The 15,193-nt window shown below is 39.2% G+C and overlaps 1 protein-coding gene across 8 annotated transcripts in view; it reads left to right on the top strand.

Annotated features, from left to right (window-relative positions):
• LOC110837603 (G protein-activated inward rectifier potassium channel 3) overlaps positions 1–15,193 on the top strand; it is a 61,955-nt gene that overhangs the window by 44,792 nt on the left and 1,970 nt on the right. For 7 of the 8 annotated variants that reach the window (XM_022079893.2, XM_022079903.2, XM_087342605.1 and 4 more), the window contains one exon: positions 12,180–12,350. The exons of the other annotated variant lie outside the window; for it this stretch is intronic. In XM_022079893.2, coding sequence (XP_021935585.1) covers positions 12,180–12,343 — 164 coding nt within the window. In that variant the 3' untranslated portion in view covers positions 12,344–12,350. The remainder of the gene's footprint in view (positions 1–12,179; positions 12,351–15,193) is intronic. 8 annotated transcript variants of the gene reach the window in all.

Genomic DNA, 15,193 nt, shown 5'->3' with positions numbered 1-15,193 from the left:
GCTTTGGTCTTAGCGCCGTTCTCCTATCATGCTTAATTTCCGAGCTATAGGAAGCGCCCTCACCAGACATCGAACTCAGGAAACATTTTCTTGAGTTTTACCCTGTAATTTTCTCTTATTGTTTTCAGGGAATAAAGATTCCGAGCCCGGTACAAATCGTTTTTTTTCTATTCTCGAGCTGATAGCAGAGAAATAAATAATTACACCCAGAATTTCAACTTCATATATTCAGTAATTTCTTAAAGTTAGATCCCAGCCACCCAACACTTCGGAAGGTGTATCTGAAGGTTCATTCGTAACAGACGTAATACAAGGCTTTCCTCTGATTTATCACGAGCCGCTTCGCGTTTACTACATCCTATTTCTGTAAAATCTATTTAAATATTACCCCCATTACTCCATCTAGGTCTACCGATGCGTCTACAAAGAGTTTCCCCAACCAAAACTGCATTATCTCTCAGCTCGATTTTCATACACAGTCTACATTGCATCGCAAGTTTATCCTAATGCGAGAAGTGACCATGCATTTAAAAATTTTCCTTCCCTGTCCCTTGCCTTTATGTCCCTGATTAAGAGAGCCCTCCAGTATACTCCAGTCCATTACGTAACAAACAGAAAAGTTCATAAACTTGTTTAAAGTGTATGAGCGATAAACGCCTTGGTAAGTGCGTTCGACTGGCCCGCACGACAGTAATGTCAGAGAAGTTTCCTGCATGCAAGGCGTTAAACGATTTCATTCATAAAGTAATACACGTTTCAACAGAGGCCTGATATCAACGGTTTATTTAAGGCAGCTGGCATTATTCTCACGTCTGAAGCTTTGTAACGTGAATTATGCAGAGTGTCGCGGGCGGAACAGGCCAGAGTTCTGAGCTAAAAATATGTTTCTATCGGTTACTCCTTTTACGATTTAATTTTGAATATACATAATATCGTATTACCACGAATGGGGGACATGTTGAGGTCATGTTTGATAGCTGATACGTATGCCATCTTCGAAATTACTGAAAGAATTTCAAAATATGGATTTATTCTGCGGGCTTGGTCCTTATCTGAAACGTATTGAAATAGGGGTACCCGTAAGAAGTGAAACAAAATTTTTTCACCTGAGGCGTGGTAGTCTATTGATCAATTTTTTCCTTTCAATTTAACATTTTAAACTTAACTTAACGTTGCGACGCTGATCATGGCGTTGCCTTCGAAAAACGCCTAACGTACCGCAGATACTGAAGTAGAAAACCGACGCCGAGCGTCGCGACGCTACTAGTCGCGAAGCCATCATTGTATCACACGTGTCCGTCTCAAACAGTTGGGAACACATTGAGAGCGATTTTGTGAAATCGACGCCAGGCATCGCGACGCCAAACATCACGAAGCCTTCAAATAACGCCAAATGTTCATCAGATGTGACCTGATGACAGCGAGGACTAAATTAGAAAACCGACGCCGAGCGTCGCGACGCCAAAAAGGCGTCAAACATATTGAATAACGGTGGGTGCGATGCCAGATAGTCGGCGTCGATCAGAGGGACTAAATTCGTCGTGACGCCTTGGGCGAAATGTGGATACCGTACAATATACACGGTCTAACATAACCTAACCTAACCTAACTTAACCTAACCTAACCTAACCTAACGTAACCCAACCTAACCTAACCTGACCTAAGTAAACGTTGCGACTCTGATCATGGCGTTGCCTTCGAAATACGCCTAACGTACCGCAGATATTGAAGTAGAAAACCGACGCCAAGCGTCGCGACGCTACTAGCCGCGAAGCCATCATTGTATCACACGTGTCCGTCTCAAACAGTTGGGAACACATTGAGAGCGATTTTGTGAAATCGACGCCAGGCGTCTCGACGCCAACTATTACGACGCCTTCAAATAACGCCAAATGTTCATCAGATGTGACCTGATGACAGCGAGGACTAAATTAGAAAACCGACGCCGAGCGTCGCGACGCCAAAAATGGCGTCAAACCCGTTAAATTACTGTGGGCGCGAAGCCAGATAGTCGGCGCCGATCAGAGGGACTAAATACGTCGTGGCGCCTTGGGCAGAAAGTGGGTACCGTACAATATACACGGTCTAACATAACCTAACCTAACTTAACCTAACCTAAACTAACTTAACCTAACCTAACCTAACCCAACCTAACCTAACTTAACCTAACTTAACCTAACCTAACCAAACCTAACTTAACCTAACCTAACCTAACGTAACCCAACCTAACCTAACCTAACCTAAGTAAACGTTGCGACGCTGATCATGGCGTTGCCTTCGAAATACGCCTAACGTACCGCATATATTGAAGTAGAAAACCGACGCCGAGAGTCGCGACGCTACTAGCCGCGAAGCCATCATTGTATCATACGTGTCCGTCTCAAACAGTTGGGAACACATTGAGAGCGATTTCGTGAAATCGACGCCAGGCGTCGCGACGCCAACAATCACGACACCTTCAAATAACGCCAAATGATCACCAGATGTGACCTGATGACAGCGAGGACTAAATTAGAAAACCGACGCCGAGCGTCGCGACGCCAAAATGGCGTCAAACCCCTTTAAATTACGGTGGGCGCGATTCCAGATAGTCGGCGCCGATCAGAGGGACTAAATTCGTCGTGGCGCCTTGGGCGGAAAGTGGGTACCGTACAATATACACGGTCTAACCTAACCTAACTTAACCTAACCTAACCTAACCTAACTTAACCTAACCTAACCTAACCCAACCTAACCTAACCTAACCTAACTTAACCTAACCAAACCTAACTTAACCTAACCTAACCTAACGTAACCCAACCTAACCTAACCTAAGTAAACGTTGCGACGCTGATCATGGCGTTGCCTTCGAAATACGCCTAACGTACCGCATATATTGAAGTAGAAAACCGACGCCGAGAGTCGCGACGCTACTAGCCGCGAAGCCATCATTGTATCATACGTGTCCGTCTCAAACAGTTGGGAACACATTGAGAGCGATTTCGTGAAATCGACGCCAGGCGTCGCGACGCCAACCATCACGACACCTTCAAATAACGCCAAATGATCATCAGATGTGACCTGATGACAGCGAGGACTAAATTAGAAAACCGACGCCGAGCGTCGCGACGCCAAAATGGCGTCAAACCCCTTTAAATTACTGTGGGCGTGATGCCAGATAGTCGGCGCCGATCAGAGGGACTAAATACGTCGTGGCGCCTTGGGCGGAAAGTGGGTACCGTACAATATACACGGTCTAACATAACCTAACCTAACTTAACCTAACCTAACCTAACTTAACCTAACCTAACCTAACCCAACCTAACCCAACCTAACCTAACCTAACCTAACCTAACCTAACTTAACCTCACCTAACCTAACCTAACCTAACTAACCTAACCTAACGTAAAAATTTCAATTTTTTCGAAACTTTTCGAAAAATCGAAAAACGGTAGACATCGTCCAAAAGGCGCAAAAAACCGAAAAAAATTGAAAAATTCTAAATTCAAATTTTTTTCGAAAATTTCGAAAATTCTTAGTTTTCTTCGCGTTTCACGGCATTTGCAGCCATTTTTAATTTTTTGAAAATTTCGGCAATTTTTGAAAATTTTCAAAAAAACCCTAACCTAACCTAACCTAACCTAACCAAATCTAAAAATTTCAATTTTTTCGAAAATTTTCGAAAAATCGAAAAACGGTGGACATCGTTTAAAAGGCGCAAAAAACCAATTTTTTTTGAAAAATTCTGAATTCAATTTTTTTTCGAAAATATCGAAAATTCTTAGTTTTCTTCGCGTTTCACGCCATTTGCAGCCATTTTTAATTTTTTTAAAATTTTGGCAATTTTTGAAAATTTTCAAAAAAACCTAACATAACCTAACCTAACCTAACCTAACTAACCTAACCTAACCTAACTAACCTCACCTAACTTAACCTAACCTAACCTAACTAACCTCACCTAACCTAACCTAACCAAATCTAAAAATTTCAATTTTTTCGAAAATTTTCGAAAAATCGAAAAACGGTGGACATCGTCCAAAAGGCGCAAAAAACCAATTTTTTTTAAAAATTCTGAATTCATTTTTTTTCAAAAATTTCGAAAATTCTTAGTTTTCTTCGCGTTTCACGCCATTTGCAGCCATTTTTAATTTTTTGAAAATTTCCGCAAATTTTGAAAATTTTCAAAAAAACCTAACCTAACCTAACCTAACTAACCTAACCTAACCAAACCTAACCTAACCTAACCTAACTAACCTAACCTAACCTAACCTAATTAACCTCACCTAACCTAACCTAACCTACCCTAACCCAACCTAACCTAACCTAACCTAACTTAACGTTGCGACGCTGATCATGGCGTTGCCTTCGAAATACGCCTAGCGTACCGCAGATATTGAAGTAGAAAACCGACGCCAAGCGTCGCGACGCTACTAGCCGCGATGCCATCATTGTATCACACGTGTCCGTCTCAAACAGTTGGGAACACATTGAGAGCGATTTTGTGAAATCGACGCCAGGCGTCTCGACGCCAACTATTACGACGCCTTCAAATAACGCCAAATGTTCATCAGATGTGACCTGATGGCAGCGAGAACTAAATTAGAAAACCGACGCCGAGCGTCGCGACGCCAAAAATGGCGTCAAACCCGTTAAATTGCGGTGGGCGCGATGCCAGAGAGTCGGCGTCGATCAGAGGGACTGAATTCGTCGTGGCGCCTTGGGCGGAATGTGGGTACCGTACAATATACACGGTCTAACATAACCTAACCTAACCTAACCTAACTAACCTCACCTAACCTAACCTCACCTAACCTAACCTAACCTAACCTCACCTAACCTAACCTAACTTAACCTAACCTAACCAAACCTATCTTAACCTAACCTAACCTAACGTAACCCAACCTAACCTAAGTAAACGTTGCGACGCTGATCATGGCGTTGCCTTCGAAATACGCCTAACGTACCGCATATATTGAAGTAGAAAACCGACGCCGAGAGTCGCGACGCTACTAGCCGCGAAGCCATCATTGTATCATACGTGTCCGTCTCAAACAGTTGGGAACACATTGAGAGCGATTTCGTGAAATCGACGCCAGGCGTCGCGACGCCAACAATCACGACACCTTCAAATAACGCCAAATGATCATCAGATGTGACCTGATGACAGCGAGGACTAAATTAGAAAACCGACGCCGAGCGTCGCGACGCCAAAATGGCGTCAAACCCCTTTAAATTACGGTGGGCGCGATGCCAGATAGTCGGCGCCGATCAGAGGGACTAAATACGTCGTGGCGCCTTGGGCGGAAAGTGGGTACCGTACAATATACACGGTCTAACATAACCTAACCTAACTTAACCTAACCTAACCTAACCTAACTTAACCTAACCTAACCTAACCCAACCTAACCTAACCCAACCTAACCTAACCTAACCTAACCTAACCTAACCTAACCTAACTTAACCTCACCTAACCTAACCTAACCTAACTAACCTAACCTAACCTAAAAATTTCAATTTTTTTGAAACTTTTCGAAAAATCGAAAAACGGTGGACATCGTCCAAAAGGCGCAAAAAACCAAAAAAAATTGAAAAATTCTAAATTCAAATTCTTTTTCGAAAATTCTTAGTTTTCTTCGCGTTTCACGCCATTTGCAGCCATTTTTAATTTTTTGAAAATTTCGGCAATTTTTGAAAATTTTCAAAAAAAAACCTAACCTAACCTAACCTAACTAACCTAACCTAACCTAACCTCACCTAACCTAACCTATCTAACCTCACCTAACCTAACCTAAAAATTTCAATTTTTTCGAAAATTTTCGAAAAATCGATAAACGGTAGACATCGTCCAAAAGGCGCAAAAAACCAAAAAAAATTGAAAAATTCTAAATTCAAATTTTTTTTCGAAAATTCTTAGTTTTCTTCGCGTTTCACGGCATTTGCAGCCATTTTTAATTTTTTGAAAATTTCGGCAATTTTTGAAAATTTTCAAAAAAACCCTAACCTAACCTAACCTAACCTAACCAAATCTAAAAATTTCAATTTTTTCGAAAATTTTCGAAAAATCGAAAAACGGTGGACATCGTTTAAAAGGCGCAAAAAACCAAATTTTTTTGAAAAATTCTGAATTCAATTTTTTTTCGAAAATATCGAAAATTCTTAGTTTTCTTCGCGTTTCACGCCATTTGCAGCCATTTTTAATTTTTTTTAAATTTTGGCAATTTTTGAAAATTTTCAAAAAAACCTAACCTAACATAACCTAACCTAACTAACCTAACCTAACCTAACTAACCTCACCTAACTTAACCTAACCTAACCTAACCTAACTAACCTCACCTAACCTAACCTAACCAAATCTAAAAATTTCAATTTTTTCGAAAATTTTCGAAAAATCGAAAAACGGTGGACATCGTCCAAAAGGCGCAAAAAACCAATTTTTTTTTAAAAATTCTGAATTCAATTTTTTTCCAAAAATTTCGAAAATTCTTAGTTTTCTTCGCGTTTCACGCCATTTGCAGCCATTTTTAATTTTTTGAAAATTTCCGCAAATTTTGAAAATTTTCAAAAAAACCTAACCTAACCTAACATAACCTAACCTAACCTAACCTAACTAACCTAACCTAACTAACCTAACCAAACCTAACCTAACCTAACCTAACTAACCTAACCTAACCTAACCTAATTAACCTCACCTAACCTAACCTAACCTAACCTACCCTAACCCAACCTAACCTAACCTAACCTAACTTAACGTTGCGACGCTGATCATGGCGTTGCCTTCGAAATACGCCTAGCGTACCGCAGATATTGAAGTAGAAAACCGACGCCAAGCGTCGCGACGCTACTAGCCGCGATGCCATCATTGTATCACACGTGTCCGTCTCAAACAGTTGGGAACACATTGAGAGCGATTTTGTGAAATCGACGCCAGGCGTCTCGACGCCAACTATTACGACGCCTTCAAATAACGCCAAATGTTCATCAGATGTGACCTGATGGCAGCGAGAACTAAATTAGAAAACCGACGCCGAGCGTCGCGACGCCAAAAATGGCGTCAAACCCGTTAAATTGCGGTGGGCGCGATGCCAGAGAGTCGGCGTCGATCAGAGGGACTGAATTCGTCGTGGCGCCTTGGGCGGAATGTGGGTACCGTACAATATACACGGTCTAACATAACCTAACCTAACCTAACCTAACTAACCTCACCTAACCTAACCTCACCTAACCTAACCTAACCTAACCTCACCTAACCTAACCTAACTTAACCTAACCTAACCAAACCTATCTTAACCTAACCTAACCTAACGTAACCCAACCTAACCTAAGTAAACGTTGCGACGCTGATCATGGCGTTGCCTTCGAAATACGCCTAACGTACCGCATATATTGAAGTAGAAAACCGACGCCGAGAGTCGCGACGCTACTAGCCGCGAAGCCATCATTGTATCATACGTGTCCGTCTCAAACAGTTGGGAACACATTGAGAGCGATTTCGTGAAATCGACGCCAGGCGTCGCGACGCCAACAATCACGACACCTTCAAATAACGCCAAATGATCATCAGATGTGACCTGATGACAGCGAGGACTAAATTAGAAAACCGACGCCGAGCGTCGCGACGCCAAAATGGCGTCAAACCCCTTTAAATTACGGTGGGCGCGATGCCAGATAGTCGGCACCGATCAGAGGGACTAAATACGTCGTGGCGCCTTGGGCGGAAAGTGGGTACCGTACAATATACACGGTCTAACATAACCTAACCTAACTTAACCTAACCTAACCTAACCTAACTTAACCTAACCTAACCTAACCCAACCTAACCTAACCCAACCTAACCTAACCTAACCTAACCTAACCTAACTTAACCTCACCTAACCTAACCTAACCTAACTAACCTAACCTAACCTAAAAATTTCAATTTTTTTGAAACTTTTCGAAAAATCGAAAAACGGTGGACATCGTCCAAAAGGCGCAAAAAACCAAAAAAAATTGAAAAATTCTAAATTCAAATTCTTTTTCGAAAATTTCGAAAATTCTTAGTTTTCTTCGCGTTTCACGCCATTTGCAGCCATTTTTAATTTTTTGAAAATTTCGGCAATTTTTGAAAATTTTCAAAAAAAAACCTAACCTAACCTAACCTAACTAACCTAACCTAACCTAACCTCACCTAACCTAACCTATCTAACCTCACCTAACCTAACCTAAAAATTTCAATTTTTTCGAAAATTTTCGAAAAATCGATAAACGGTAGACATCGTCCAAAAGGCGCAAAAAACCAAAAAAAATTGAAAAATTCTAAATTCAAATTTTTTTTCGAAAATTCTTAGTTTTCTTCGCGTTTCACGGCATTTGCAGCCATTTTTAATTTTTTGAAAATTTCGGCAATTTTTGAAAATTTTCAAAAAAACCCTAACCTAACCTAACCTAACCTAACCAAATCTAAAAATTTCAATTTTTTCGAAAATTTTCGAAAAATCGAAAAACGGTGGACATCGTTTAAAAGGCGCAAAAAACCAAATTTTTTTGAAAAATTCTGAATTCAATTTTTTTTCGAAAATATCGAAAATTCTTAGTTTTCTTCGCGTTTCACGCCATTTGCAGCCATTTTTAATTTTTTTTAAATTTTGGCAATTTTTGAAAATTTTCAAAAAAACCTAACCTAACATAACCTAACCTAACTAACCTAACCTAACCTAACTAACCTCACCTAACTTAACCTAACCTAACCTAACCTAACTAACCTCACCTAACCTAACCTAACCAAATCTAAAAATTTCAATTTTTTCGAAAATTTTCGAAAAATCGAAAAACGGTGGACATCGTCCAAAAGGCGCAAAAAACCAATTTTTTTTTAAAAATTCTGAATTCAATTTTTTTCCAAAAATTTCGAAAATTCTTAGTTTTCTTCGCGTTTCACGCCATTTGCAGCCATTTTTAATTTTTTGAAAATTTCCGCAAATTTTGAAAATTTTCAAAAAAACCTAACCTAACCTAACATAACCTAACCTAACCTAACCTAACTAACCTAACCTAACTAACCTAACCAAACCTAACCTAACCTAACCTAACTAACCTAACCTAACCTAACCTAATTAACCTCACCTAACCTAACCTAACCTAACCTACCCTAACCCAACCTAACCTAACCTAACCTAACTTAACGTTGCGACGCTGATCATGGCGTTGCCTTCGAAATACGCCTAGCGTACCGCAGATATTGAAGTAGAAAACCGACGCCAAGCGTCGCGACGCTACTAGCCGCGATGCCATCATTGTATCACACGTGTCCGTCTCAAACAGTTGGGAACACATTGAGAGCGATTTTGTGAAATCGACGCCAGGCGTCGCGACGCCAACAATCACGATGCCTTCAAATAACGCCAAATGATCATCAGATGTGACCTGATGGCAGCGAGAACTAAATTAGAAAACCGACGCCGAGCGTCGCGACGCCAAAAATGGCGTCAAACCCGTTAAATTGCGGTGGGCGCGATGCCAGATATTGATCAATTTTTTCTTTCAATTTAACATTTTAAATTTGTGTTGAGTTCCACGAAAACGAAATTATTTGGAAAAAGCGACAAAGTGATTTTGTTGTATATTTAACAGATGGCAGCGTTGTCTCTGTCATTGGGACACACGGCAAGCTTCTTGACTCTAACGCCATTAGCACATAACAAACGCCCGATTTAGACCATTCAGTTACAGTCTTTCTTGATAGATAAATTTAAAGTCATCTTTTAATCACTGTGTCCACACTCAGAAATTGATTTGTCCAAAAGTATGTTACAGAATACTAAAAGAAATCTGAAGCAGTAGTTTAACAAAAGGAACTTCTTTGGTCCGCTTGTTGTCTGCTTAAACATGCAGAAAGCTAGACTTGGCTGAAACGGCGTTTACATCTATACTACATTTATCTTAACTCTAGAACAGAAAAGAGTAGTAAATTCGTTCTTAACAGTGGGCAATAAAAGAATAATGTGAGTTCTCTGGATAGGTTTTATTGAGCTAATCCGAAGTATAACTTTCCGGGTTACTCATCTACACTACAGTATGAAAACCCACTACATTTTGGCAAAGGGCCAAAACGTTAAAGCCCTAAGGTATGTACGTGCATCACGTTTGCATATTCTGCATTCTGTGCACATTTTGTTCTTATGTGTTTTGTACTTTTCTCAGAATAAACAGCGACTATTTCCGTAAACAGCATTCACCAATTGAGCTCTATGATGGATACGTCTCGTGTTTTCTTTGCTGTAGGAACTGAACTGTTGCATAATTTTAGATTAACTTCTGCTTCAGAGGGTTAATTTTAATTCAGTTTGGAGTATATTTTAATTAACTTATTTTCTGTTGTAAACCCATTAGTGGAAATATGATCGCGCTACAGATGCCACGTCGTCTAGCGGTTTCTGTTCTACAGTACATTGGAATTTTTAAAAATAAGAGCTGTAGACCTAGAACTTGAAGATCAACATCTTATTTTTATTTTGGCCCCCCCCAAAAAATTATTTTACAATGTGTAGTTTTTGTAAATTTTGTAAATTTATCTATTTACAAAATTATAATTAAATTAGATCGATAAGGAATAAGGGATAATTCGACCTACACGTTCTACTGATATAATTCCAATACAAAATTTAATCGAGATCCGTTCAGTAACTTTGAACATGAAACATATCGACATACAAGACATAAACAGACGGTACTTTCCCATTATTTAATAAATGTCATACAAAGAACACATAAAAAGGTTGCAGTGACGCCTAAGCTTTGACTTGTTATGACCTAAAAGACTTTTAAATAAATATGTCTCTACACACTCTTCGACAGTGCAACGGAGAAGTGCTGTAAATAAATGCAAATAAGCTTGTTCAATTAGTCGTTTTTCTGTAGACGAAAGAGAGCCGTGAGAATAAAAATACACGACTCTATTCCGTCTACCCTGTGATTTACAGCTCCAAGAATGTCTTTACACAAGTGTTCGTCTGTAATGTAGTCAATTTGACGAAGCATAAACGTTATTTATGCAAGAAATGCTGACCCAAACGGCACTGCAGAAACAGAGTTAAATAATCCTTTGACGGTTTGTGGATTTTGTCGTGTCCTAATTTATAGCAGATGTAATAAACAGTGGGTGCAAATCTTTCGATTATTGCTCTCATATAAATTATTTTTAAACTCCAAACTTAAGTGACAGATAATCTGAAACCACAGATCAGATCATATGACGAAGATTTCGATGCTTATAGCGTGGGACGAAAAGAATGAGAATACTGAATTTCTTTGTTTACTTATTTGTGGTTGATTCAAGACGCTGTCACTCCGCAGGAAGCTGTGGTAGTGACCTAATTTAATGTACAATCTCGGTGTTTGCCTGAACGAATAGACAAAAACCACAAACGTCTCTGTTAGGATAGTCTCCAGGCAGAGCCTCCTGATTTAGCCAGGCTGAGATGTAGTCTGACGCTAGTTCAACCAGGGAGCCAACATATAGGCTTCCTGTCCTATTCCCCCCTTTTTTACCCGAAGAAGGAAGCAGAATCCAGCTGGCGAAACGTTGTAGTTTTATGATTTTATAATTTACACGATGGACAGTGTACAAAATAATAATTTTACGTTATAAAACTTGCATTATAATTGTGTTGTTTTAAAACCCTTAATTGAGCTTTTGGAAGTCATGAAACTTTAAATTTCCTGTGCAATTTCTGTTTACTGCTAGTTCAATAATTACTTTAATTGAATCTTTGTCAGTGATGATAGCAAGTCGAAAATATTAAAATGTCTTTTTATATTGTCCTTATTAAGCTATTTTAAATGTTATAGGACCTCGTAGCTTAGAGCCTCAGCATGTCTAAACACAACCCTGGCTGGCAGGTGTGATTTTTCGTTCTTAGCCATTAATACGGACGTGAATGGGATTTAATGTGAGTGTTAGCAATTGGCTCTCTGGTACAGAGACCTGAGTTGCCAAGTCGATTGACTGACTGATTGATTGATTGATTCTTGAGTACATACGGACGCTGCTGCATTCACTGCCTCGCTAGGCGCACTCATGAAGTGCGTCGCCATTTGTGAACTCCTGATTTATTAATTTTTTTTAAATTCATGTGGAACTACACTTTTGCTGCTCTTGCATAGCTTATCGAACTCTGTTCACTTGCAGATACCAGGTCCTTAATCGCAAGTGCGTGGTTTTTCAGAACTGCTGATTTCCCCCACAAAGTACGCACCGCTACGAGCCTCACCTCGTGACGCGCTAGATTTGGCGAGCGTAGATTCCAACAGCATATCCCCAGAAGAACAACCTTCGCTGGTAACCGTGACTTCGCCAGTAGACCTGCCAGGCCCGGAGTCCACCATATAGCGCACAGGTACAGCCACCGTTCACATTAATATTCCGATAATACAGCATTTCCATATCTCGTGTGCCCAGTTCAGTCCACCCTGTTCCTCTCTTATGTCCATTTTCTAGATTCACAAACAGCTGAAGATGGCTGTCTTCTGGGTTCTTGCGCCGTGTAATCTGGTGCTTACTGCCTCCATCATCAGGGCGACGATCACGTTTTCCGTGTAACCCCATGATGTGTTGCTCTGTATAGAAGCAGTTCTCCATTCTTGCCGAAAAACTTGCCTCTCCGTAGAAGAAAAGCAAAACAATAGGTTATAAATTTTCATAAATTTTGAATTCCTTAAAATGTTGGATTTAAAACATCTTAAAACAACAGAAATTGCGAGTTACGGCTACTTACTTTCGATTAACCCTGTAGTCGGGTCATAAGTCTCCTGGCAAGATACTCGTTTTTCTACCCACAAAATTGGCGACAATGAGGATGTAGCGCGAGGATCTGTAATTTTCTTCCCTGCTGTTAGCAGGCGACCTTCAGACACAAGCTACTGTCTCTTTTAATGATGACAGCCTTCACGATTTTGCGTAATTTCATGTATTAATTTTAATATTTCTGGACCAAGTACGGGTACTTTCATTAGCCCAGATATAGGATTAACAAACCCAAACTTGTGATCTTTATTTTGCTGTTCCTGAGCTTATTTCTTGCGCGATTTCTTCGTGTAATTTTGCTTCTTAATATATCACCATCATGCAGCCTCCATCAGCGGGCGTGTTCGTAAAGAAATAAGTAGTATAATCAACTTAGGTCAATGACTTCGAAGGCTAAAGGGAATCCATTTCCCCGTAATAACTTCAAATAAACTCAGAGAGCACTTTAATCATCGTGAAATAATATACGGAGTTCTGGGAACAATTTACGTCGCGAATTTTCTTCAAATGCTTCGGTCTATAATATGTCAATCATGTCCTGTGCTTATTTCCTGTAACAGTCCCACTGATTTTGACGACGTTATGTTTTCCAGATACAGCTTCAAAATTTCGTTTCGTTACCATAGTTTTAATTGTAAATTTTTCTGAAATCTGCATAATGGCTCAACATTTATAAACGTTTGTATACGCGCGGTCATTGTAATAACATGTCTGTTTCCGCTTGCAAAGTAAGGTGAAAGGTTAAAAATTACAAATATTATGACAGCGAGGAACTTATAGATTCTAGGCTATCTGGTATATATTTAACATCGCCTGTATCTGCACTAGTGTAAATTAAGCACAAAAGTCGTTCATTAAATTGTATATTTGATAATTTAAAATGTCTGTCAGCTTTGAAACGTAGGCTCCAGTGAACAAACACACCGGTAGAATCTAGACGCAGGCTATCGATTCATTACAAGATTAATCGTTTTGTGCAGAAATTTAAAAGGAGTTGAATAATTTTATTATCAGTTGGAGGCAGCCAGCAAACAATTGGCTGGATTCTCGCCTTAAAATGTAAAGCACTTCCCGTCTTGTATGTGTGAAGAAGTCTATTAGCATTGCTATGACGCCGACGTCAGAAGTTAGAATAATTTGATATCTTCACGCTATTAAGCTACAGTAGTCTTCACCTCTGAAACACAGTGGTAACTATGTATACCGCCTGTTTTAGCATTTAGTAACTTTGTATTTTGCCTACAGATTGTGTTTATCGGTTTTGTATGATCCTTAGAATAAACAGTGATTATTTCCTTATACAACGTTAACGACTTGATCTGTTAATGGAGAAGCGTTGTGTTTCCTTTGAGGTAGAAAGTGAAATCCTAGATTTTGTTCAGATGAGCTTCGTCCTTGAAAGTCAATTTTTCATAAGATCCAGCCATTGGATTTTATCCTGATCCAGAAGAATCCAATTACATTATTTCCACACAAGCTTTGTTTAGAATCTAATGTAATGTTCCCACGTGCGCCAAATTTTCATAGTGGTCTTTCTCCTTTGCAAACGATATTCTCAGAGCTTTGTAACCCCCATTCTCACACTAAGGAAAACACAGTGTTTAGATTGATTTCTGTGTTCTAGAAGATTATTACATTTCGAAAGATTATGTCAGAACCTGCCAGTTTCTAATTTTCTGTCTGTGTTTAAATTATCACAATTTACGAGACCATGATATATCAGTATTCCCAAGCACAGTATTAGGTTTTGTTATTAATAGCATTATTAAGGCATTGGATCTAAATAATGATAGACAACAGGTCTAAAAATAATTCTCCTTGAAATCGTGAAAATAGCCGTAAGATATGTCAGTTTCTCAAACCGTTCACATCTTACCCTGACTGAAATTAAAAACAATATTTTTTCATAATCAATAGACATACATTGGACGTAGACTATGTATTTAAAAGTACACTGAAACTTTAAAAATAAACTTTAATAAAGCCCTATAAAAATGTCAAACATGTCTTCAGACATAATTACAGGGCCCTCAGTGTTTTTAATGGAGTAAAGTGCGAAGCATTATGACACAGCTTTTGGAATCGAGATGTGCCCATATGTCATTTAGACTGTAGCTTATATAGAAACCAAATACTAGATTTATAAAATACTAGTAATCTAAAACCCATCGGGCTTCGAATGTTGCATACATAATTTTATTTGCAGTTTTGAAGGAAATAAGTTCTGTATTTTATCAAAAAAATCGCAGTATTATTTTAAGGAGAATAATTAATTATATCGAAATATTGGCATCATTTGACACCAAATTAACTGTACTGCATTATTTCAGCATAAAATGATATTTTGAATGGCATGATCTTCTCCCTAAAGCGCTATATACAGAATTTTTATGAATGTGTGAACGATGTAGACTTTTCAACATTTCCTCATTGATG

This window comes from Zootermopsis nevadensis, unplaced genomic scaffold, assembly GCF_977971745.1.
Source record: "Zootermopsis nevadensis isolate Lab colony 2312 unplaced genomic scaffold, Znev_1.0 Znev_ptg000003l, whole genome shotgun sequence".
NCBI classification, from domain to species: Eukaryota; Metazoa; Arthropoda; class Insecta; order Blattodea; family Termopsidae; genus Zootermopsis; species Zootermopsis nevadensis.
The sequence above is the reverse complement of the archived record's forward strand: the minus strand, read 5'-3'. Positions and strand labels throughout refer to the sequence as shown.